The 25,205-nt window shown below is 40.6% G+C and overlaps 1 protein-coding gene, 1 long non-coding RNA gene and 1 pseudogene across 4 annotated transcripts in view; 2 read left to right on the forward strand and 1 right to left on the reverse strand.

Moving 5' to 3' along the window:
* On the reverse strand, positions 1-18,673 carry LOC123939347. The gene is made up of 6 exons (XR_006817827.1): positions 18,560-18,673; positions 9,328-9,420; positions 6,466-6,503; positions 5,290-5,361; positions 2,046-2,230; positions 1-11 (listed from the first exon to the last, which is right to left on the reverse strand). It is a non-coding gene; the product is annotated as an uncharacterized LOC123939347 (long non-coding RNA).
* LOC123939460 lies at positions 13,701-13,867 on the forward strand (annotated as a pseudogene).
* Positions 18,661-25,205, forward strand: part of ZCCHC10 (zinc finger CCHC-type containing 10) — a 23,372-nt gene continuing 16,827 nt past the window's right edge. For all 3 annotated transcript variants that reach the window (XM_046001205.1, XM_046001207.1, XM_046001206.1), the window contains exon 1: positions 18,661-18,731. In XM_046001205.1, coding sequence (XP_045857161.1) covers positions 18,691-18,731 — 41 coding nt within the window. In that variant the 5' untranslated portion in view covers positions 18,661-18,690. The remainder of the gene's footprint in view (positions 18,732-25,205) is intronic.

Here is a 25,205-nt window from a genome sequence, read left to right on the forward strand (position 1 = left end):
AAATGCAACCCCTTTATCTGGATCCCTTAATCAACAACCACTTTTCTGGCCTGACTCACAATGTCCTTACCCACTGGCTGAAGCCTCTCTTCAACCAGCCACAGACTCAACTCGGTCTTCTCCCACTTCTAGTAGCTGACATTCCAGCTCCACCCCAGTATCCTGCCTGTGAAATTGGTCCGCCGAGAGCACAAACATGATTCTGACCTGCTCAGCCCAACTTTGGTGGAGTTTGTCCTGTTCCTGAGCATTAGGGAACCCCCAGGGAGATATTTTGCCATAGGAACAGCTTCCATCTCATTTCTACAAATTATGGGATTTTCTTTACAAGAGCTTTCTTTTTTTTTTTTTAAGATTTTATTTATTCATTTGACAGAGATCACAAGTAGGCAGAGAGGCAGGCAGAGAGAGAGAGAGGAGGAAGCAGGCTCCCCGCTGAGCAGAGAGCTCAATGCGGGGCTCAATCCTAGGACCCTGGGATCACGACCCAACCCGAGCCGAAGGCAGAGGCTTTAACCCACTGAGTCACCTAGGCACTCCTCTACAAGAGCTTTCATCTTAACGATCAAATTCATCAGGACTCAGTATATCCTATGCTGGATGGTTTCCCTTCAGCTAAAGACAACTCATTTCTCATGACAGAATGTTCTTTGCTTCTCACTCTAAAACTCAAAAGAAAATTATTTTTAAAGGCCCTGTGGCCTCCGATAATAATTTACTCTTTAGGTTTCCTGATTCAAAAGGAATCTGGAGCTTGGACTGTGAATATTTGTAATTTGATTAAGAATCAGTGTTACTATGAACAGTGTTACTATGAACAAGCAAGCTCATGAGGCATCCTGCCCATACATTGCTTCATAACCAGAGGGGGACCATTTATTTTCGTGTTGACATGTAGTTAATGTTCAAATGCAATGTGAGTTCAAAATCTAAATATATCACAGACGATTACAGTTTGCAACTAAATGCCAGCAGTGTAAGCCCTAACTCAGAGGAGAGTGACTAACATGTTTTCCTGGCAATGGCACAGGAATCCATCCTATGGTCAAAGGCAGCAGCAACAAGCTAAAACAAGAGTGGGAACAATCTGAGCTCACCAGAAGTATCAGAATTTCTTTTCCTGACGAGACAAAGACAAGTCTGAGAAAGGTAACCAGAAGAAGCTTCCATAATGGAGATATGATGAAACAAAAAGCAAAATAAAACTTTGAGTATTCTTCAAATATTTTGAAAAAAATAAGGTACTTAGCAGAGAACAGAAACGTGGTTAGTAAGTCATTCTTCAAAACTGGATGACCAGCCCTTTAAGAATATGATTTAGTCTATTAAATATGAATATATTTTGTGACATTTCCACTAAAGGCAAAAGTTTACTTTTAGAGAAAGAGTAGTGGCTTAGGGCTTCTTCTTCAAAAGTGAAATACCCAGGGCACCTGGGTGGCTCAGTAGGTTAAGCCTCTGCCTTCGGCTCAGGTCATGATATCAGGGTGCTGGGATCAAGCCCCACATTGGGCTCTCTACTCAGCAGGGAGCCTGCTTCCCCCTCTCTCTTCCTGCCTCTCTGACTACTTGTGATCTCTCTCTCTCTCTGTCAAATAAATAAATTAAATCTTTAAAAAGAAAAAAAGTGGGGCGCCTGGGTGGCTCAGTGGATTAAGCCGCTGCCTTCGGCTCAGGTCATGATCTCAGGGTCCTGGGATCGAGCCCTGCATCGGGCTCTCTGCTCCGCGGGGAGCCTGCTTCCTCCTCTCTCTCTGCCTGCCTCTCTGCCTACTTGTGATCTCTCTCTCTGTCAAATAAATAAATAAAATCTTAAAAATAAATAAATAAATAAATAAAAATAAAAAAAGTGAAATACCCTTCCAAAGTTGGGGGAACACAGTGACAACTTGGCATCTCTATGTAAATGAACAGAAAGTATAACCACATAGTGGAGAGGAAGTTCACGAATGGCTCCTCCACCCGCCCCCACCTCCCACTTTGGCAAACCAAAGACCACCTGCACCTGTGTACACACACACACAAACATGCAATTCAGCATTTACTTTGATTGCTTAGGTGAGTGTCTTTCCCTTGAATTTTCTGTGGAATTTTCTAAAGCATGCAACCCATTTTCACTGCAATATATGAGAGTTGCCTTGTGAAGCAGGGCTAGTCACTTGCCCCTTCTCTGTGAGGAGTTCTCTTCACTGAAGATGTGGTTGCTGGTGGCAGAACCATATTGTCAAAACTGCAAAGGAGAACACAACATAATGAAGCAGTAATAATAACTGTGATATTTGTACCAGAAAAGACAAAGACAAACAGAAATAAAAGTCTAGAAACAAACCCAAGTATGAGAATTTAGCATATGGTACATGGCATTTCAAATGAGTCATGAAGAAGGTGATTTGCAGACACTACCTAACCATCTGCGAAAATAATTTAGATCCCTACCTCAAACCACATACAAGAATATATTCCCAGTAAGTAAAACAGTTAAAGGTCTATAAGTTAAATTTCAAAAATAAAACCGTATAATTACCAGGAAAAAAAGGTGATTACATACATATACATACATATTTATGCAAACACAGACATATAGTGAACTTTTAGAAGCATAACACCAAAAGACAAAAACAGTTAAAGATAGAAAACAGAATTCAAAAATGACCATCAACAAAATTAAGGGCGATAAATACAAAATTAAGAAAGTTTACCCAAAATTTGGAGATAAGGAAAAAAGATTACTGCTTGCTCTTTCAATATCATATTAAGACATTGTTTAATGGGGGCACCTGGGTGGCTCAGTTGGTTAAAGCCTCTGCCTTTCGCTCGGGTCATGATCCCAGGGTCCTGGGATCGAGCCCCGCATCGGGCTCTCTGCTTGGCAGGGAGCCTGCTTCCTCCTCTCTCTCTCTCTGCCTGCCTCGCTCCCTACTTGTGATCTCTATCTGCCAAATATATAAATAAAATCTTTAAAAAAAAAAAAAAGACATTGTTTAATGAACTTACATAAGGGACCTATGATTCTCTAGGAAAAATGTAACTTTAACTTGCCATTTTCTGTTGATTAGGGCCCAGACTGTAAAATTAAACGTTAACTTTACCGAAGATTGATAAAGTGCAAATGTTGTTTGTATGGGAGAGATGCAAATGATTTCTATCTGGTGGAAAAGATATTTCCAAAGACTATGCTTTTATTGCCAGGTAGAATAATAAGTTTTGTATTTTTTTTTTAAGATTTTATTTATTTATTTGACAGATAGAGATCACAAGTAGGGAGAGAGGCAGGCAGAGAGAGAGAGAGAGAGAGGAGGAAGCAGGCTCCCTGCCAAGCAAAGAGCCCGATGCGGGGCTCGATCCCAGGACCCTGGGATCATGACCTGAGCTGAAGGCAGAGGCTTTAACCCACTGAGCCACCCAGGCACCCCTAAGTTTTGTATTTAATTTAGCATTCTGACTTCAGTATTCTTTCCTTCACTTCAGCCTCTTGAGTTCTTCAATGAATCAGCTTTAAGATCCTGCTGGTTCTCTCATTAATTAGTTACATAAATCATTGACACGTGTATGTTTTTAAATTTTTAAAAATCATACTTTGAAAAAAAAATCATATTTTGTCCAGAAAGTTAACCATAGAATTGCCATATGATCCAGCAATTTTATTCCTACTTATACACTAAAGGAATTAAAAGCAAGGACTCAAACAGATATTTGTACAGCAATATTTACAGCAGTATTATTCCAATAACCCAAATGTGGAAACAAGCCAAGTGTCCATCAACAGGTGAATGGATAAACAAAATATAGGATACACATATAGTGGAGTATTATTCAGCCATAAGACAGGAATGAAATGCTGATACAGGGTACAATATGAATAAACCTTGAAAACTTTGTGCTAAGTGAAATAAGTCAGACACAAAAGGACAAAGATTGTATGATTGCACATACATGGGGTACATAAAATAAGCAAATTCACAAAACATAAAATAGAGACGCCCAGGGGATGTGGGGAGGAGCAAATCCAGAATTACTTTTTAATGGGTACAGAGTTTCTGTTTGGGATGGTGAGAAAGTTCCAGAAATCATTAGTGGTGATAGTTGCACAGCATTCTGAATACACTTAATGTCATCCCATTGTACACTTAAAACTGGTTAAAATGGTAAGTTTTATGTTACATATATTTTACCACAATAAAAAAATTTATTCTTTTTCAACTTTGGAAAGAAATATTCTTAATACATATGACATGAGAGGCAATATTCTGGGGCGCCTGGGTGGCTCAGTGGGTTAAAGCCTCTACCCTTCAGCTCAGGTCATGGTCTCAGGGTCCTGGGATCGAGCCCCACATCCAGCTCTCTGCTCAGCAGGGAGCCTGCTTCCCTCTCTCTCTGCCTGCCTCTGCCTACTTGTGATTTGTCTGTCAAATAAATAAAATCTTTTTAAAAAATAAATAAATAAAAATTTTTAAAGAGGCAATATTCTTGATCTATGCACAGTTGTCATAAGTCAATCAGAAAAAAACAGACCAAAGATTAAAAGAAAAAATTCAATAAAGAATGAATACAAATGACTAATAAACACATCATGCTTAACCTCACTTGGAATTTCTAAAAGAGTTAATTAAAACTGGGGTGCCTGGGTGGCTCAGCGGGTTAAAGCCTCTGCATTCGGCTCAGGTCATGATCCCAGGGTCCTGGGATCGAGCCCCGCATCGGGCTCTCTGCTTGGCTGGGAGCCTGCTTCCTCCTCTCTGTCTCTCTCTGCCTGCCTCTCTGCCTACTTGTAATCTCTATCTGTCAAAAAAATAAAATCTTTAAAAAAAAAAAAAGAGTTAATTAAAACAATAATGTAATTCCATTTTCCCAAACCATATTGGAAAAAAATTACATTAGAAAGTACTGGCAAAGGCATGTGAGAAATTATAATCTGGTTCAGACTTCCCAGAGAGCATTTTGGGAAGTATGTATACCCTGTGACAATATTTGTATTTCAAAAAATATACCCTCCAAAAATGGTAGGCAAGCATGCTTCCCATGGGTGTAGAGAGAGGGATGACAGTAGAGTGTTCAAGGTTCTGTAGCCCTACAACCTGTGCTTGAGTACCAGTTACCCCAGAATTGCTGGAGTGCCTTTAGGCAAGTGGCTTAATACTGTCTAGGCCTCAGTTTCCTCACCTGAAAAATGGAGGAAATAATAAGATCTACCTCATAGGGTTGATATGATGATGAAATAAGACAGTTAATATAAAATAGGCATTGCCTGACACATAGTGAGTTATCAAGAATTGTTACAGTGGTGCCTACCTTGCTCAGAAGAGTATGAGACTCTTCATCTCAGGGTTGTATATCTGAGTCCCACGATGGGTGTAGAGATTACTTAAACACAAATTTTTAAGAGAAAAAAAAAGAATATTAAAGATGGTTGTTACTGTTGTTACTCTAACAGGATATTGCATGAGATTTTTCCCAATTGTCAAAGAATTGGTGATTAGGCCCATAGATGAGAATTTTAAAAGTGCTCACTAATCCACACCCTTAAGAAAATTGCCAGTAGGTGGGGCGCCTGGGTGGCTCAGTGGGTTAAAGCCTCTGCCTTCAGCTCAGCTCATGATCCAGGGTCCCGGGATAGAGCCCCTCATCAGGGAGCCTGCTTCTCCCTTTCTCCCTGCCTGCAGCTCTGCCTACTTGTGATCTCTCTCTCTCTGTGTCAAATAAATAAATAAATAAATAAGATATTTTAAAAGAAAAAAGAACATTGCCAGTAACTGGCATCAGCCAACTCCCCCAACAGAGGACGCAGACACAGCCTAGGTATTGCCAGCCTCCTCCCCATTCCAACCACCTCAACCCTCTAGTCTCTGTAGAACAAGTGGGAAGGAGTGAAGGGGAGATGGGGAATTTGCTTTGGGGAGAGTACAGAATTACTTCAAGGTAAAAATGGAAGGTGTGGTCTCCCAAGAAAAGACAAGTAAGAAGGAGGCTCTTGTAAAGACTAAAGAGAGGGGCGCATCTGGGTAGTTCCGTTGGTTAAGCGTCTGCCTTCAGTTCAGGTCATGATCCCAGGGTCCCGGGATTGAGCCCTGCATCAGGCTCCCTGCTCAGTGAAGAGCCTACTTCCCGCTCTCTCTCTCTGCCTGCCTGTCTGCATATTTGTGCTTTCTCCATCTGTCAAATAAATAAATAAAAATCTTTAAAAAAAAAAAAAAAAGGAAGAAAGAAAGAAAAAGTAAACATTTTGTTGGGGGAGCATTTATTATATTGGGGGATGGGTATTTACTATTTCTCACTTTCTGAAGTGTTTTACAAGGTGACATGTAGGGACTGTGGACAGAGGGGTCTTGATCTGAGATGAAGTAAGGAAGATTAGTAATTGCCAGAGAGAGATAGGAAGCAGTCACTTCATCTACATGTGACTACCTTCCACTGAGGCCCATAAACCTTTCCTAAGACACTAGGTGTGACAGGATTTCTGGGAGTTACCTGCAAGGGGGATGCAGCTTCAAATATCCCGGTATGACCTGGGGTGGGAACAGAGAGAAGCTTAAGAGGAATCAAACCATCCAATATAGAGTAATCTATGAATTACCTCAGAGCCTGGATAATGGAGCCAAGTTTATTAAGTTCTCTAAGGGCACTGAAGCTCTCAGAAACCACAAAGATTTCACCAATAGCTGCCTAATTAAATCACTTGTGACTAAATTAAGTCCAACTAACTATAAAGTAGAATCCTGATTCTTCACAGGATGGGGTTTCTCTGTTTCCCTACCAGCAATTAGGCTGGTGAAATGGAAAGGTGAAGCATTTCAAAACCCTTAAGTGTTCTTTAGACTCTAGGGCTTCCCATCTGTATTTGCTTCTTTGGGCACCAACTGGTCCAAGGAGTCAGATTTCCTGTTTCCTCCCCATGCGGATTCATAAACCACGAGGCCTTAAAGCTCTTAGGTGGTGGGAGCAGAGAGATCTGTGATTTCCAAATAACAGTAAGCCCAATTTGACCTTGAAGTAGAATGGGAGAGTGGCAAGTACCTTGAAAAAAATTGTCAAAAAGAATGAGTAGTTTGAAATATTACTAAAGGCTCTTACTATTTGTGGTTTCCATTTTATAGCATTAATTGGAAAGGGGGAGGGGCAATTTTTCTGAGGATGGAAACATCATGTGAGACTCCTCAGACTGTTTCAAGTTCGGGAAAAAAGATTCATGGTAATTTACCAATATTATTACTACAGTGCCATTACTGAATTTTGAACAAAGGTTTGTGTCTTCTTTGGCTTTAAGGAAAAACTCACACATTTAGCACACTTGGAATTAAACTGTGACCATTTCCCCACTGTAAAACCATTTTCTTTGTCTCCCCACTACCCCTTCTCTTCGGCACTCTAACCCAGGCTGAATCACTCAAAGAAACTCCACCCACTGGGCCACAAAGACTGAATTAGAGATAGGCAGATGAACATGTGACCAAGCACATGGCACTGTTCCAAAAATATATCTCTTGCAGCTGGTGGGAAACTTCCCTTCTGCCTTCTCCATTGTGACAATGTTGAACTTTACCTAAGCCCTGTGTTTCTAGAAAATTGAGAAGGTTAAGAAATACCTGTGACCCTTTCATGTTCCAACTTTACTACAAAGAACCACTCTTCCTCATGTGACTTAGATAAGTCCCACAGATGACCCCCTTGTTTACCTATGATAAGGCCAGACAGAAACGCTCAGATTTCCCATTCACCTTGACTCATAAATGATTCTGTGAATTGTCTGTCCCAATGAAACCTGCTAGACACATTTCCTGTTCAGCTCGCTGACTGAGACCCCTTGATTACAAAAACAATCATTATAAAATCGCCCTACCTGGAAGTTATCTACTCTTCCTAGAAAAGTCTCCAGACAAATTACCCCACTGAAGGTAATGATCTTCAGATCCGGGATGCTCTCCCTATTGTAAAACCCTAAATAAAACCAATTTACTTATTGCTTGGTTTTTGTCTTTGACAGGCTGTGGAATTATAAATATGTGTTACCAAGGTTTTAGTGGTCATATTCCCAGCCACAGAGAGGGGTCTGAGGGAATGAGGCTATTACTCAGATGAAAGTAGAGACTAGCTTGTCTTGTAAAAGGCATCCCATCCCTGGTTCTGCATGTAGGTGCCTAGAAATACCCTGCTTTGGCATCTGCAGGTATCTATCCCCTAAGTCACATTGTTTGTTTTTGTTTTGTTTTAAAGATTTTACTTGGGGCACCTGGGTGGCTCAGTCATTAAGCCTCTGCCTCCAGTTCGGGTCATGATCCTGGGGTCCTGGGATCAAACCCTGCATCGGGCTCCCTGCTCAACAGGGAGCATGCTTCTCTCTCTCCCTGTATCCCCACTCCTAGCTTGTGCTCTCTCTTGCTATCTCTCTCTCAAATAAATAAATAGAATCTTTTTTAAAAAAGAAGATTTTATTAATTTGTCAGAGAGTGAAAGAGAGCGTACACACACAAGCAATGGGAGCAGCAGGCAGAGGGAGAAGCAGGCTCCTCACTGAGCAGGGACCCCAATGGAGGAATCCATCCCAGGACCCTGGGATCGCAACCTGAGCTGAAGGCAGACGCTTAAGTGACTGAGCCACCCAGGCATCCCTTAAGTCCCATTTTTTATGCGGTTATTTTGGTTCTGGTTTCTGTCACCTGCAACATGAGTAACTCTGACTATTAAATCCACCATATTCAAAATTTACCTTGCAGGCACAGTAAGTATATTCATGTAAAAATACTGGAGATTAAAATTCACTTTGAAGGGGCGACTGGGTGGCTCAGTGGGTTAAAGCCTCTGCCTTCGGCTCCAGTCATGATCTCAGGGTCCTGGGATCAAGTCACTCGTTGGGCTCTCTGCTCAGCGGGGAGTCTACTTCCCCCTCTCTCCGCCTGCCTCTCTGCCTACTTGTGATCTCTGTCTGTCAAATAAATAAAACCTTAAAAATAAAATAAAATACACTTTGAAGATTTATTAAGGATAAGAAGCCCTTCACATGAACGTTAACTAGACCTATTGTGGTGTTCTTTTTGCAATATACATCTTGCTCAGTTTATCATGGGGTTACATCCCATAAGGTCATGTCCCAATAAACCCATTGCAAGTTAACAATATTATAAGTCAAAAATGCATTTAATACACCTAACCTATGGAACATCATACCATACCCTAGCAGAACTTAAATGTGCTCCGGATACTTACATTAACTAATAGTTGGGCAAAATCATCTAATATAAAGCCTCTTTTATAATAAAGCATTGAATGTCTTATGTAATTTATTGAGTACTTCACTAAAAGTGAAAAGCAATGGCTCTATAGATGGGAACTTACAACTGTAAGTCTGTCAGTTGCCTTCACCATCATGTGGCTGACTGGGAGTGATGGCTCACTGACACTGCCCAGCATCAAGAGAGTATATCACATCTGGGAAAAGATCAAAATTCAAAATCTAAACTACAGTTTCTAGGAAATGCATACCTCTTTCACACTATTGTAAAACTGAAAAATTGTAAGTCAAGCCATAGTAAATTGGACACCATCTGTACAAATAAGGAATCATTATGTCGAATACCTGAAAGAAATGTTATATGCCAATTATACTCCCCCACTAAAAAAAAGCCCTTTGCCTGCCACTCCCTCTGCTTGTGCTCAGTCTCTCTGTCAAATAAACAAATAAGGTCTTTAAAAAAGAAGAAGGAGAAAGAAATGGAAAAGAAACAATATTTCTTAAATGCAGAGAGAGATCGTGAATGTCACAAAAATTGTCCCGATCTAACATGTGATGAATGGAAAGCTATATTACCTGAAGTGGACAAGATTTACAGATGCTAGTAATACTTGGAAATTTGAAGCAAATCTTAACCATCTCCAAAGTTAATTCACATTTTACCACATTCTCAAAAGACTGATAAAGACTAGATGGTACAAAAAGAAAATCTTTATCGCACACTTACTGATGGCAAGTACAAGAAAAGGATCTGCTGACCACTCCAGAGCCGACCTTGAACCTAAACTGCCACTATACAAAATGCTTCTCACAAAAAGGCAAGCTTCTCAATATTAAAGAAGGGCTCTTAATGGCAACTGGGTGGCGCAGCTGGTTGAGCATCCAACTCTGCTTTCAGCTCAAGGGGTTAGGCTTAGGACCTTGTGATGGGCTCCACACTCAGCCCAGAGTCTGCCCGAGATTCTCTCTCTCCCTCTCCTCCTCCTCACTGCTTTCTTTTCCTCTCTCTCTCTCAAATAAATAAATATGAAAGAAAGAAAGAAAGAGAGAGAGAGGAAGGAAGGAAGGAAGGAAGAAGGGCTCAGGGGCTATATGTTTTTTTGTGGGGAAAAGCCATCTTGCCATTCTTACTCATAAAACAAAGTATAATTACTATTTTATTTCTGCTTTACACACCATATAAACTGAATCTTGATTTGATATTTTTCTGATTAGCACTCCAATGAAAAATGAGTTAGAGGAATTTATTTTGAAGTACTTTGGAGAGTTTGAGTTCTTTCACTAGTAGCACTGATAACTTGGAAAAAGCCTTTTTCAGTTGTTTTATCAATAACAGAGGAGAACATTTAATTCTACAAAATGTTATTTGCTTCACATTTTTTAAAACTTAAGATAAATATTCAAAGACATAGACAAATTTTTATAATTTACGATAAATGTTTTATAAATATTCAACCCATATACCTAAGGACATATACGTAAAGTATGTGTTTTCCCATATTTTTTTTTGCATTCACCAAAAGTAAAACTTTTTAAAAGTAGAACACTTAAGAAATAATTTTGTCTAGTGGTACTGGGGTGGCTCAGTGGGCTAAGCATCTATCTTCAGCTCAGGTCATGATCCCAGGGTCCTGGGATAGAGGCCCACATAGGGCTCCCTGCTCAGTGGGGAGTCTGCATTTCACTCTGTCCCAGTACCCCCCAGCTCATGCTCTCTCTATCTTTCTCACTTGTGCTAACATAAATAAATAAAATCTTTTTTAAAAAGAAATAATTTTGCCTAGACTGAATAGAGAAAGTAGGTTTATGCGAAATTCAAATTTTCAAAAGTAAATATATTCTTCAGGGAAAGTGACACCTTTTTCTAATGCTAATGATTGCTATAAGACACTCTCAGAATTGTACACATAGAAGAGTATCCTCCCCCTAACAACGGAGACATGGGGCTGAGAGCAATGTGCACACTGTGAAATGCAAAAAATGGACACCCTCATTCCATTCCAGGTAAACCACTGTGATGGTAGAACTCTTAATCATGCGTCTTGCTGTGTACCATTGTTTTATGATTTGTAAAAACACTGAGAATGTTCTATATCCTGATTTAGGTGGTGGCTGCATCTTTTGTGGTTACATGGGTATGTGTACCTGGTAAAATTCATCAAGCTATATAGTCCAAAATCTCCCCATTTTATTCTATGTGAATTATACCTCAACTTTTAGAAATATTATCTAAAAGTACAGTGTGTGACCCTCAATAAACGGTATTGCTAAAAAAAAAAAAAAAAAAAATCACCAAGAGGCAAATATCTACTAATGCTGCTAAGGATAATTTAAAATTCCCCAGACATATTGTCTGTGATATTTTACAATGTGTTATAATTAGTTGAGGGTCAGTTATGGATGTAGGTAATATCTACATTTCCCAAGGGAGAACTTCTTTTTTTTTTTTTTTAAGATTTTATTTATTTATTTGACAGAGATCACAAGTAGGCAGAGAGGCAGGTGAAGAGAGAGGAAGGGAAGCAGGCTCCCTGCTGAGCAGACAGCCCCATGCAGGGCTCGATCCCAGCACCCTGGGATCATGACCTAAGCCCAAAGCAGAGGCTTTAACCCACTGAGCCACCCAGGCGCCCCTCCAAGAGAGAACTTCTGTTGGGTCTGTAATCAAAGGAGCAAGACTGATACAAAGCGAAGGTCAAGCAAAGCTTTATTTCGTGCCAAGCATCGGGAATCAAACCGACCGGTCGGGGCATCTCTTGCAAAGTGGCGACCCCTCTCTACCTTACAGACTAACTTTTAAGGGCAAAGGCCATGTGGTTGGGCCCGGCCACAAACTGGTGGCCAGTGAGATTGTAACACACAGAGAAAGCTGCACAGTCATGTTAGGTCACACATAAGTGACCAATTGAATTACAATTTACCCTATAGTAGATATTTGAACTAGCCTATCACCTTGGTCAGAATTTGTGCCCAAAAGGGGGGGGGGCATACTCCTTGGTAGCTAGGGAGACAGTATGCACCCGCACTGATTGAATACCTCCACCTGGCCTGACCCACCCTTGTATTTGGACTTTGTTACCTGGGACTGGTTTCTGGGACTTGTTTTTAAGTAAGTCCCCTGGAGGGAAGGGGGGCAGGGACAGTTTAAGTTTTACTGTATAAACAACAAAGTCATTGTTTGACCAGATGGAAGTGCTCTGGCTAAATAGGCCCTTACACTTCAAGCATCTCTTTCTGGAGATCGTAGAAAGTAATATACATAACTTTTTCTTAATCTCTATTTCCAAGTTTTTCCAAAATAAAAATGGATTACTCGTGCTTTTAAAAAGGAGGCGTGGTTTTAAGACTATTCATTTAAGACTGGAATAAAGTTATTTTAACTTTAAGAGCCACACTGCTGGGAAGGTGCAGTGGAGGGGGTGGGAAGCCAAAGCAGTTCGACCATTGGGGATACATCTAGAAGAAATATTAGATGGGGCGCCTGGGTGGCTCAGGTGGTTAAGCAACTGCCTTCTGCTGGGGTCATGGGATCAGGGGTCCTGGGATCAAGCCCTAAGTCTAGCTCCCTGCTCAGCAGGGAGTTTGCTTCTCCCTCTCCCTCTGCTACTCCCCCTGCTTGTACTCTAACTCTCTCTCTCTGTCAGATAAATAAAATCTTAAAAAAAAAAAAAAAAAAGAAAAGAAATATTAGAGCACGATTCTGAATTTCATATGAACTTTAATAATTTACCACGTATCTGCTTTGGCAATTAAAATGATTGGATTTAGAGCACAGATGTTTATCGTCCTCACCAGAAAAGGGAGCGAAAAAGAGAGCTACTTTCCTTTGGATTTGCTATATGACATCTCTAAATGTTTGGTCACTGTAGGCCTTCGCAAAACACTGTGACTTCTCCCACTGCATCTAGCTGCGAATAACTTAACCCAAAACATCTTGTAGAAAGATCCTGTTACAGGAGATAACGTACATCTTTTGTTTTTTCTGCCCAACATTCATTCCTTAATCTGTTCCTCTATTATTCCTCCTTCTGTCTGGCTGCTGATTGCAGGATCCCACTCATGGCTAGAGGGATGGACACCTCTCAGTAAGAAACCAGGGAAGCTCCCATGGGGAACTTTACTGTTGACATGAGGCACACAGGTACTGCAGGGGATTGGACCCAATCATCTGCTGGCAAGAGCCGAAAAAAGTAGCACACAAGTAGTTCCCCACCAGTAAGATCCAGGCTTTTCTGGTTCGAGAACTTCTCAAGGCTGAGTATGCCATTCCTCCTTCTAAACTATGATCTACCAATAAATTCTTGGTTTATTTAGTCAAAGCTGTGTTTTGCTTCAAACAATTGAATCCTCAATAATATAAGGGAAGGGTTTCTACATTATTTCCAAATAAACCCAACTGGCTGGAGAGGTGGGGAAGGTATGCAATGGAAAAAGTTCAGGGCCAAGAACCTTGGATAAATCACAACAAAGACGCCGGAGCTTAGCACAGTAGCAGTAGTGTAGCCAGTGAGGGTTATCAGAGGCACAATACTTTCTAATTGAAAACTTTTCCCAATACCCTGCCTTAAGGACTTGAAACAAAGATAAGTCTCTCAGTCCCTTCATTTGTAAAAGAAGGATAAACTCATGATAAAATCAAGGATTCTTTGCCGACAAGACACAGAAACCCAGCCTGAACCAACTTTTTTTTTTTTTTTTAAGTTGGCTCTACACCGGTTGTGGGGCTTGAATTCACAAACCTAAGATCAAAAGTCACATGCTTTCCTGACTGAGCCAGCCAGGTGCCCCCTACCTCGAACCATCTTCATCACAAAAGGGATTTACTAAAGAGAAGCCCTGATAACCTAAAAGGAAAACAATCAAGGCTAGGCAGGTATTGTTCTGTCTCTCCTCTCTGGTCCTCTCAGTGTGTCAGCTTCCTTTTCCCCCCCTGCTAACACGTTTAATTACAAGAGAGGGAAGATCCTGCATTCACAGTCCCGCAGCGTCAGAAACACCCCGTGAAGCTCTGTGTTCCATCCAGACCCAAAGACCGAGGAGTCCCCACAGCTCTGTCTGAAGATAAAAGTGACACAACTTTTAATTAGTTCGCTGTCAAGCCATCACAGAAAGTGGAAGCAACAGAGGAAGGCAGCTCTCCCCCAATTCCAAAGAGCTTCAGGTACTGTTCTCACCTCCATGCCCAAAAGTGGCTGGAAAAGCCATCCTTTCTGCATTTGGGGAGTCCTTACGCCAGTCCCCTTGCATGGCTACTCCTCTTTACAAAACATACAGTCTCCCTGCTCTGACTCTTTCTCTCTTATTTAGCTAAATTAGTCAAATTCTCTTATTCAACAGTAAAGAAAAGGGCTCCTTTCTTTGTATTTAAAGGCATATGAAGGGAGAACCCACATTTGTTTTTACCCCAGGATCCAATTTTACAACACTGAGGTTTTTTTGTTTTGTTTTTTAAGATTTTATTTATTTATTTGACAGACTGAGATCACAAGTAGACAGAGAGGCAGGCAGAGAGAGAGGGGAGGAAGCAGGCTCCCTGCTGAGCAGAGAACCCGCTGAGGGGCTCTATCCTAGAACTCTGGGATCATGACCTGAGCCAAGGCAGTTAAAGCCACCCAGGGGCCCCAACACTGAGGTTTTTTTTGAATAGTTACAACAACTAGTTGCAAAACATAATGAAAAGGTGGTAACAAGCTTTTTTTTTTTTTTTCTTAAGAAAAAAAAAAAAGCCTCCAATCTTGAGGGAAAAGACTGAATCTGAATTCCAGGAAAAGTGGGAAGATAGTGCTCTCCCCTCTTCTGACCCTGGTGGAGCTAGTTCACATTTCACTGTCATCTCAGTGTCTTGTGAGACACTTTGACAGACTTCTGGTGTAGACCATTTACATAATTTACAGGGTGCAGTTCAAAACTAAAATGTGGGCTCCCTGTTCAAAAGTTACTATGAATTTTAAAATGGCAGTAGCAGAACAATTAAACCAAATGTGGGATTTTTCTAAGCACCGGGCCCTGAACTGTACACAGCTTGCCCCTGAAGCAGGCCCTGTTCTGTGCTTTGCTCTCAAACCACAGGTCCTCACTACCTGGCCAGGGTCAGAGCAGGAAACAACTATCTTGTCCCAAAGCATCCCAGGCAAGAGAGATGCAACTTTCTCTCCAACACATGCCTTTTACATCCATCCTTCCCCCAGTTCTTTCAGACATCTTTTGTAACTGGAAGACACTTAGGTTTTCCTAGAAAAGGAACAGTCTGCTTAAAGACTAGTAAAATGTTTATTCTTGCCAGATAGCAATTACTTGTAGCATTCACAAGAGTTTTTAATTCCTTCAGCTGCAACCCATTAAAGTCTATAAAACTCAGCATCTGAATTTTGGCCTAAATTCTCTGAACAAAGCTAAGGGTCCCTCAAGCCCATGGGCCTAAATGGGAAACAGCTACACTGGCTTGCTCTTGCCACTGAAAAAGCAAGTTATTATTGCATTTTGTGTATATGTATCTGACCCCCAAAGTTGAACTCTCTAGAGGCTTTTAATTAATTCTTGTAGGTTTTCCAGGTACGCAACCAAATCATCACAGATAATGCCATTTGCTTTCTCCTTTTGATTTGTTATAGCTCATTCTGTCTCATCTTTTCATATTTGATCTAATGTAATTTCTTTTAAAATTAGCTGACAGATGAATCTTGTTTTGTGGGAAACTTGAAAATTTGAGAATACAGCTTATCTAGGGAAATAAAGGCCTCGGAGCAGTGAATAAAATTGAGGGGAAAGAAGGATTAATTAGGAGAAATTACTGTACCAGATATCAAAATATCCTACTGAACCACGGAAATTAAAATAATGACTACATCCTGACAAAAATAGATCATCAGAAGAAAACAAAATGTTCAAACTAAATTTGTACATATGCAGTGTACAAGAAAGCAGAATTTCAAATCAGTAAAGAAGTGATAGATTATTTAGTAAACGGCATTTCAAAAACTAAAAATGAGGATTAAGAATATAAACATAATTGTTTGTTTTGGTTTTGCTTTTTCAAAGATTTTATATATTTATTTGACAGAGACACAGCGAGAGAGGGAACACAGGAGGGGAAGCCGGAGAGGGAGAAGTGGGTTTCCCCACCAAGCAAGGAGACGGATGCGGGGCTCGATCCCAGGACCCTGGATCATGACGAGCTGAAGGCAGATGCCTAACGACTGAGCCACCCAGTCACCCCAGAATATAACCATAATTGTAATTAAAGAATTACAGGGGCACCTGGATGGCTCAGTGGGTTAAGCCTCTGCCTTCAGCTCAGGTCATGATCTCAGGGTCCTGGGATAAAGCCCCACATTAGGCTCCTTGCTTGGCTGGAAACCTGCTACTCCCTCTCCAGCTTCCCCTGCTTGTGTTCCCTCTCGATGTGTCTCTCTCTGTCAAATAAATAAATAAAATCTTCAAAAGTTCCTACAAATCGGGGCGCCTGGGTGGCTCAGTGGATTAAGCCTCTGCCTTCAGCTCAGGTCATGATCTCAGGGTCCTGCGATTGAGCCACGCATCTGGCTCTCTGCTCAGCAGGGAGCCTGCTTCCTCCTCTCTCTCTGCCTGCCTCTCTGCTTGCTTGTGATCTCTCTGTCAAATAAATAAATAAAATCTTAAAAAAAAAAAAAGTTTCTACAAATCATTATTAAAAAGATAAAAATCCAAGAGAAAAATAAGCAAAGAATTTGACAGACAATTCATGAAAAAAATAGTCTCCAGTGATCATATCAATAATGTATCAGTTGGCTTATTAGATATGAAAGAGTTTAAAAGTTTGACCATTCTCAGTTCTGGTGAGGAAACACATTTGGGTAAAACCTAATTAAAGGACAATAGATAATACCTATCAAAATTAAAAGTATCCTTTGACCCAGCAGTTCTGCTTCTAGAAAGTCATGTAACAGAAACGCAGATGAGTGCTTAAAAATCTATTCATCCCATCTTTGTGATAAATGGTCTAATTGTTCAAAATTGGGTACTAGTTGGATAAATTGTGGAATATCCATGTAACCTATATAGCTTAATATAGGAAAAGAATGAATCAAATCTGTATGTGCTCATATGAGAAAAGATGTAAGTACACTGAGAAATGAACCAAGCAAGCTGACGAATAGAACAGATAGTAAGATTCCATTTTGTTAAGAACAAGATATGCTCAAAGGTGAGGGATATCACCTTCTCTAACTCCCAGGGCTAAAACACTTTATCCCCAATCCTAAATTTTTTTCTTTTTTTAATATTTTATTTATTTATTTGACAGAGAGAGAGAGATCACAAGTAGGCAGAGAGGCAGGCAGAGAAAGAGGGAGAAATGGGCTCTCTGCTCAGTGGGGCTCGATCCCAGGACCCTGAGATCATGACCTGAGCCGAAGGCAGAGGCCCAAACCACTGAGCCACCCAGGCACCCCCTAAATTTTTTTCTTTAGAGTAATTATGCTCCTTGGACATTGCCTTTTTTTTTTTTTTTATTTATTTGACAGAGAGAGAGATCACAAGTAGGCAGAGAGGCAGGCAGAGAGAGAGGAGGAAGCAGGCTCCCTGCGGAGCAGAGAACCCGATGCGGGGCTCGATCCCAGGACCCTGAGATCACGACCCGAGCCGAAGGCAGCGGCTTAATCCACTGAGCCACCCAGGCGCCCCTGGACATTGCCTTTGTTTATTGTTTGTAGAAACCTCCATGTGTGCAATGACTTTATTTGTTCAATGCCATAGCCTCACTTTTTAAAACATTTTAGGTTTAAAATGTTCCATAAATAACAGCTCCATAAATAATAGCTGAAAAAAAATGAGTGGAAGCCCAGATATACAGATATATTTCAAAAATTTATGTATGGTTCAAAGAATTTGGATTAAGGGAATAAAATTTCCATGATCTGCCACTAAATGCTAAAATATCTTAAAATAGTTAATGTTTGTGTAATCTTTTTCCAGTAGACAAAGTAGCTTTAGTTACATAGTGTCATTTGGTCCTTATACCATCCCTATGAAATACATAAATATAGAAATAATTAACATGTTTGCAGTATATGGTTTACTAAAGTCAGTCTTTTAATTTATGGTCCCAATCTCAATTCATTCCTTTTTACTTTACTTTCCAGACTACTTCCTGAACACTGCACAGTTGTATTCACGGTTATGTATATATGTACATATATTTCCCTCATTTGAGAATGTTTCTCCCTGCCTCTTCACGCTGTATACCCATACTTATCCTTCAAAAGCCCGTTCACGTGAGACAACCGGCCTCATTCCTCTTTCTTAAACTACAGACACACACAGGAAACAAGACTCACCGCCCACCCACCCACTGCTTACCGCAAAAGTTGCCCCAGAAGCCCTCCAGGCCGCACTGGCTCCGCCCAGGCAGGGGGACGCGGGGTTCGAAGTCCCCGCCCCTTCCGAGGAGTTTCCCAAAACCCAGCGCGGCAGTCTTCAGCCGCGCTAAGATGGCGACTCCCATGCATCGGCTCATAGCTCGGAGACAAGCGTAAGTGAGGGCCCAAGTAGGGCCGCGGGGCGGGCTGGGGGCGGGGAGAAGCGCGTCAGCCGGCGGGTGAGCCCGGGCGGGGATGCGGGGCAGGTTTGGGAACTTGTGTGTGGAAGGGCGGAGGGTGGTCTTTTCTCACTTGTTGCTGCTCCACAGGGGCTCGGCCCGGGTGGTAACTTTGGTGTCCACGGGCTAGTGATTGCGTGGAAAACGACTGCGTAAGGTCCACGGGGCGGGACCTAGGTTATGGGGTGGGAGTTGAGGGGTTCTGAAGAGAGCCTAGCGTTTGCTTTTCGCACAGCGGACGCCCAGAAGTTGGGCACTAAGTGGCGTATGCCCCTTTGCCCACCCAGCCGCCCACCCTACGGGTGGCCAAGGGAAGCCTGAAGCCCTGATCCGACACCTTCCACTCTCAACGACGTAAGCCTTCAGCTCCCTATGCAGTCTCCAGCGCATAGTCTCTTGGCTTTTCCTGTCCCCTTCCTATCGCCTTCCCTAGGAACAGCCTGACTCTTAACACCGACTTTCCTCCCAGGTTTTCTCACTTTCTACCGCTCATTCTCTTCAGTAAATAATAATTTATTAACTATCTCGCTCTCTGCCAGAATTTGGGTATAAAGAAAAAGAAGTATTCAAGACAGGAATCCCTGCTTTCAGGAAACTTACATTCCGTTGGTAGAGTCGATAAGCTAAACATTCTAAGTAAATAGAGTTGGTGTTAAGAGCTTTGAAGGAATTAAGAGGTGATGGAAAGAAAGGCCCAGGTTAGATTGGTTGGACTGGAAATGCAATTCTGAAGTGGTGGCATTTGAACAGAGATCGAAAGTGTGAGAAAAGAGCCAGTCATGAGAGGATTTGGGGAAAGAGCATCAGACAGTGGCATAATTACTTTCAGACAGGAAAGAACTTTAATTTGGGGGGTTTTTTAAGAGAGGCAGAGGGAGGGGAGAGAGAATCTTAAACAGGCTACAGATTGGAGCCCAAAGTGGGGCTTGGTCCCCGACCCTGAGATAATGACCAGAACTGAAATCCAGTCCTCTGCACGACTGACGTGAGCTACCTAGGCTCCCCAAGATCTTTAATTTTTTAAAAAACTGAAAGCTGGCCATTGTGGTTAGTGACCAAGAGAGAGTGGCACAAGAGGTTTACCATGGATGTGTAATGTAGATATCATCCCACATGTCCCTTTCCTCTAAAGCCCTTTTTCTTCTACCAGCCTGCACACCTGAACAATCATTCTCTTAGCATTTCATGCTGTTAGCATTTGCAAATCCATGATATATCATTCCTAGTCTGCTTGCATATATATGTGTATGTTTCTTTTTACATTTCTGTTTTATTCTTTTTTGTTGTCTTTCCTTTTCTTCTCTCCATCAGATTCTACCTCTCACACCTAATGAAAAGAGTTCCTTGAGCATCAGGATAAAGACTTAGAGAGTCAGGGTAGTATACCTGGTGGAGGAGAAGTCAAGAAGTCAAGAATGGAGTGAATATAATACATAATAGGTGTGCTAGATTATGTCACCAGAGACTCTTACTCTCAGGTTTGCTCTTTTGGGTGTTAGTTCCATATTTGGATAGGTTGGGTTCATTCTCTTGGTCCCAAGATGGCTGCACTATATTTTGGTCCTTTATATCCTCTCACCTTCAATTTTTTTTTTTTTTTTTTTTTTTTTTTTTTTTTTTTAAAGATTTTATTTATTTGACAGAGAGAAATCACAAGAAAGCCAGGCAGAGAGAAAGGAAGGGAAGCAGGCTCTCCACCGGGCAGAGAGCCCGATGCGGGACTCGATCCCAGGACCCTGAGATCATGACCTGAGCCGAAGGCAGCAGCTTAACCCACTGAGCCACCCAGGCGCCCCTCTCTCACCTTCAATTTAATGGTATCTCATTTGTGTAGGTTGAATCATGTCTATGGGATTATGATGCCCTGATTGTCAGATCGCATTCTTTTTCCAGCACGATCAGATGGATTTCTATAAACCAATGATGAGCTAGATAACTAGGTTAGATAGATGATAAATACTAGGATGGCAAAAACAAGCAATGTCCACTTAAATATGAAGTGAAAGACTTTAAGCATCTGAAGAATATTGCTATATCTCATTTCAAAAGTATCAGAAAGTTCAACAAATGTTGTTTTTCTATAGAATGCCTGTATTTGGTACATGAGCTACACAGAAGTAAAGGAAATCTTGCTTTAGGAGCTTCTGGTCTTGTTGGCAAGAAAACAAATGGCATATAATAAAAGTAGTCATGGTATTCAGAGTAAATCTTCAGGGAGTTGGAGAAGGAAACTTTCAGAAGTTAGGGGAGTCTGGTAGAGCTTGGGGAATATTTTTGGGGTGGGAGAAGCAGAAGAGGAGCCACTACTTTTTATGTTCATCACAAAGTTTTAGTTTTATTTATATAAAGCATATGTTACTTCCATAATAAGTTTTAAACTATTTTTAAGTTAGTTATGAGAAGTGAGAAAGTACTGTTGTCGTTCTTTGTAAGAGTCTTTGGACTAACAGAGGAAAGGGAGGAAATAAAAGAGAAAAAAGAGAGCCTAAATTTGAAATTTCTATTCAGCCGATCTTTCAGGGAGTTAACTTTCTATCAATTGAAATGAACTTACTTTCTGTTTGTAAATTGTAATTACGTCTACTTATATGTGAGTAGATTATAGAATCTTGGCACTGTGTGGGGTCATTTCTTCTGCTAAACCTTCCACTGGATTCCAGTACTGTGTCTTCACCATCCAAGGGAATTATCTCACTTTGGCTTGAGGACCTCCAGGAAAGACATACTTACCTCCTGAAGTAGCCTGTTACATTTTTCATATCTATCAAAAGTTTATGTTGAACTGAAAGGAAAATATTTATGAAGCTTAAGCCCTGCTCACTTCTAACTTCCTAGCTTTGGACCTAAACTGTGATTTCAGTCAATTAAAAATGCTAGGTGTTATCCACTTGAATTACCATCAAATCAAGCTTCCCCTGTCTTGGTACTTGTATTGGTTTTCTGGACTTAAGAGTCAGACTTAATTTTACCCTTGTTAAATTTCATCTTGTTAGATTTGACACTGAGTCCTGTCAAGACCTTTCTGGATCCTGATTTGGTCATCCTTTGTATTACTCCTCCCCCTTAGCTTTGTATCAGCTGCAGGTTGGATAAATAGGCACATCAGTGCTCTCCAAATCATTTATGAAGTGTTGAACAAGTCCAAACTGAGGACCAATCATTCAGGCCATCACTGGATACCTCTCTGTACATTTACTTCAACACATTAAACAGTCTTTTGTGGGGCACCTGGGTGGCTCAGTTGGCTAAGTAACTGCCTTTGGGCCAGGTCATGATCCCAGGGTCCTGGGATCAAGCCCCGAGTCAGGCTCCCTGCTTTGCGGGGAGCCTGCTTCTCCCTCTCCCTCTGCCTACAGCTCCCCCTGCTTGTGCTGTCTCTGTCTGTCTGTCAAATAAATAAATAAAGTCTTTAATTAAAAAAAAAAAAGTAGTCTTTTGTCCATGATGTTCAACTGATCTATCTAATTGTTCTGTTTTGTTCACAAGGATATTGTAAGACTTTCTAGGATGCCTGATTGAAATACAAATTCCCAAAAGCCAGTAAGGGTATTAGTCTGTAATGATCTGATAATTAGTGATCAGGGATTTTCTTTCTGAATGGATTTAATAAATCCAGTGAGAATTCTGCCTAGAATGAATGTCAAGTTCACTGGTCTAGTTTGTGGAATCTTCCTTTCCCCCGATTTTGAAAATCAAAACTGCATTTGCCTACTCCTAGGCTTTCAGCACCACTCCTGTTTGCCAGTGTCTCTCAGATTACCAGCAGCAGTATAGTCAGCTCACCTGGAAAATCTCTGGTATGTTGGGGAGCAGTCACTTGGGCCATTGTGAGTTAAACACATTCAGAGTGAATAAAAGTACTCTCTTATTCACCCCTCACTATCTTGGGGTTCAGTTCTACTCTTCTCATTCTGTATGTCATTGTGTTTGAGTAAAGACTAAAGCAAAATAAAAATAGGATATCCCGCTTGTACTCTGAGCCTATAGCTTAACATTGGTGACGTATTCACCCAGCACCCCAAATAATAAACCTTTCTTGTTTTTGGTTCTTTGTGCTTTAAATGTAACTAAAACACAAAATAATTTTTGTTGTTCTTGATACTTTTCATAAGCCTCAGCTTATTTTGGTAGGGTATTTATTTATATTAGGTTTAAATATTCTCTTATAGGCCTTTAGCATTCTCCTATATTCCTTAGTTATATGTTCCTTTAAAAATTATCTTTTACAATTTGTTTTATGATTTCACATGCAGTCCGTGTTCATTGTAGGAAAGTTAGAGAATACAGATAATGAAAAAGTATATTATAACCCTATCTGAAAGGTTATCGTTTTTACATTTTAATGTATAACCTTTCAGGCTATTTTTAATACTTTAAATAGCCTCATAGTGTTCTTTATGGATAAACAATAACTTTTTATTATTGGAAAATGATAGTGGAAATAACATTTCCTTTGCTGTTGGAGAGTTAGGTCTACTTTTTTTTTTTTTTTTTTCAGTATAGTTAATACACAGTGTTATGTTTCAGTTGCACAGCATAGTGATTCCCAAGTTTATACATTAAGCTGTGCTCACTGTTAGTGTAGCTTCCAACACGTTTACTCTTGTAAACCATTTGTACTTCCTATAATAAATATACAACTAAATTTTTGCACATATCCATTTTTCTGGGTTAACTATATACTTATTAAAATCAGGTTTACTGATGTTTAATTTACATTTAGCAAAATTCATTATATGTATTTATTTTTGAGAGAGAGACAGATCACGTGTGCACGAGCAGGGGTTGGGGGGTGCAAAGGGAGAGAGAATTTTTTTTTTTTTTTTATTGTATGGCAGGTAGTCAGCACTTTTTTTTTTTAATCAAATACTCCTTAATTAAAGCTTTTTTTTTTTTAAATAATGGGTGGCATTTTATTATTTTTAGAAGAACTTAGAAGCAGTGTCTGGACTCAAAGTGGTATCTCCAGGGGTACAATTCTCAAATGCAACTCTGTGAATAAAGATTCTTGTATAGATGGGGTATTTGTTAACACTTTAGTCTCACCACAGATAATGGCATTTCACAACTATAAATAGCCCTGGAGATGACAAAAAGGTAATATGAAGGTGTCACGGGTACACATTTAACCCTTTTTTCCTTCAGGTAATGTAAGCGTGTGCATGTTAAATGTGTTCAAAAACTTTATTCAAAAATTCCAAAAATTCTGTTCTGAAATGTATGTATACATTTTTTCTAAGAATGGAATTTGCAGAGAGAATTTTTTTTTAAGATTTTGTTTATCAAGAGAGGGAGAACGGGTGCACGCTTGCAAGCACACAAGCAGGGGAGGAGGAGAGGGAGAGGAAGAAACGGACTCTCCGATGAGCAGGGAGCCCAATGTGGGGCTCTATCTCATGACCATGGGTTCATGACCTGAGCTAAATCATGAATCGGATGCTTAACCAACTGAGCCACCCTCTTTATTTATTTTTTTAAGATTTTTTTTTTAATTTTTAAGTAATCTTTCCACCTAACATGAGGCTTGAATTTACAATCCCAAGATCAAGAGTTGCATACTCTACCAAATGAGCCTGCCAAGGGCCCTGAAATATATTCTTTTAAATGTACAGTTCTATGAATTCTGACAGATACCTGTAGTCATGTAACCACCACCAAAATCAAGATATAAAACAATTTCATCATGAAAAATTTCTTCACGAACCTTTGTAAGTAAATCCTTTACCCCACCCTCTGAAAACCACTGATTTTTTTCTGTCCCTGTAATTTTACCTTTTCCAGAATGTTGTATGAATAGAATAAATGTGTAACCTTTTGAGTCCAGCATCTTTCACTCAGTTAATTCCTTTGAGATTCACTGAAGTTCTTGTATGTATTAATGGTACATTCTTCTTTTTTTAATTATTGCTAGCAGTGTCCCATCATATGGCTATACCAGTTTACCCATTTACCATTTGAAGGACATTTTGATTGTTTCCAGTTTGGGGTTATTTTTAATAAAAATGGTATAAACATTCATGTATTGTTTGGGGTTTGGTTTTGTTTTGTTTTGAGAGAGACAGCTCATGCCAGAGCATGGGGGGAGGGCAGAGGGAGAAGGAGAGAGAATCTTAACCTGACTCTATGCCCACCCCAAGCCGTACATGGGCTCAGTCTCACAATCCTGTGATCATGACGAGCTGAAATCAAGAGTCAGGCTGAGCCACCCAGGGGCCCTGCCCATATGGTCTTCTAAAATTTTTCGTGTAAACTTTAGTTTTTCTTTTTCTTCTTGTTTTTTAAATATTTTGTTTATTTTTAAGAGGAAGAGAGAGGGCTTGAGCCGGGGTCAGGGTGGGGGGCTAAGCTTAGAGGGAGAGGGAGAACCAGAACTCCACTGAGCAGGGAGCCCAATACAGGACTTGATCC

Source organism: Meles meles, chromosome 3 (genome assembly GCF_922984935.1).
Source record: "Meles meles chromosome 3, mMelMel3.1 paternal haplotype, whole genome shotgun sequence".
In the NCBI taxonomy this organism is placed as follows: domain Eukaryota; kingdom Metazoa; phylum Chordata; class Mammalia; order Carnivora; family Mustelidae; genus Meles; species Meles meles.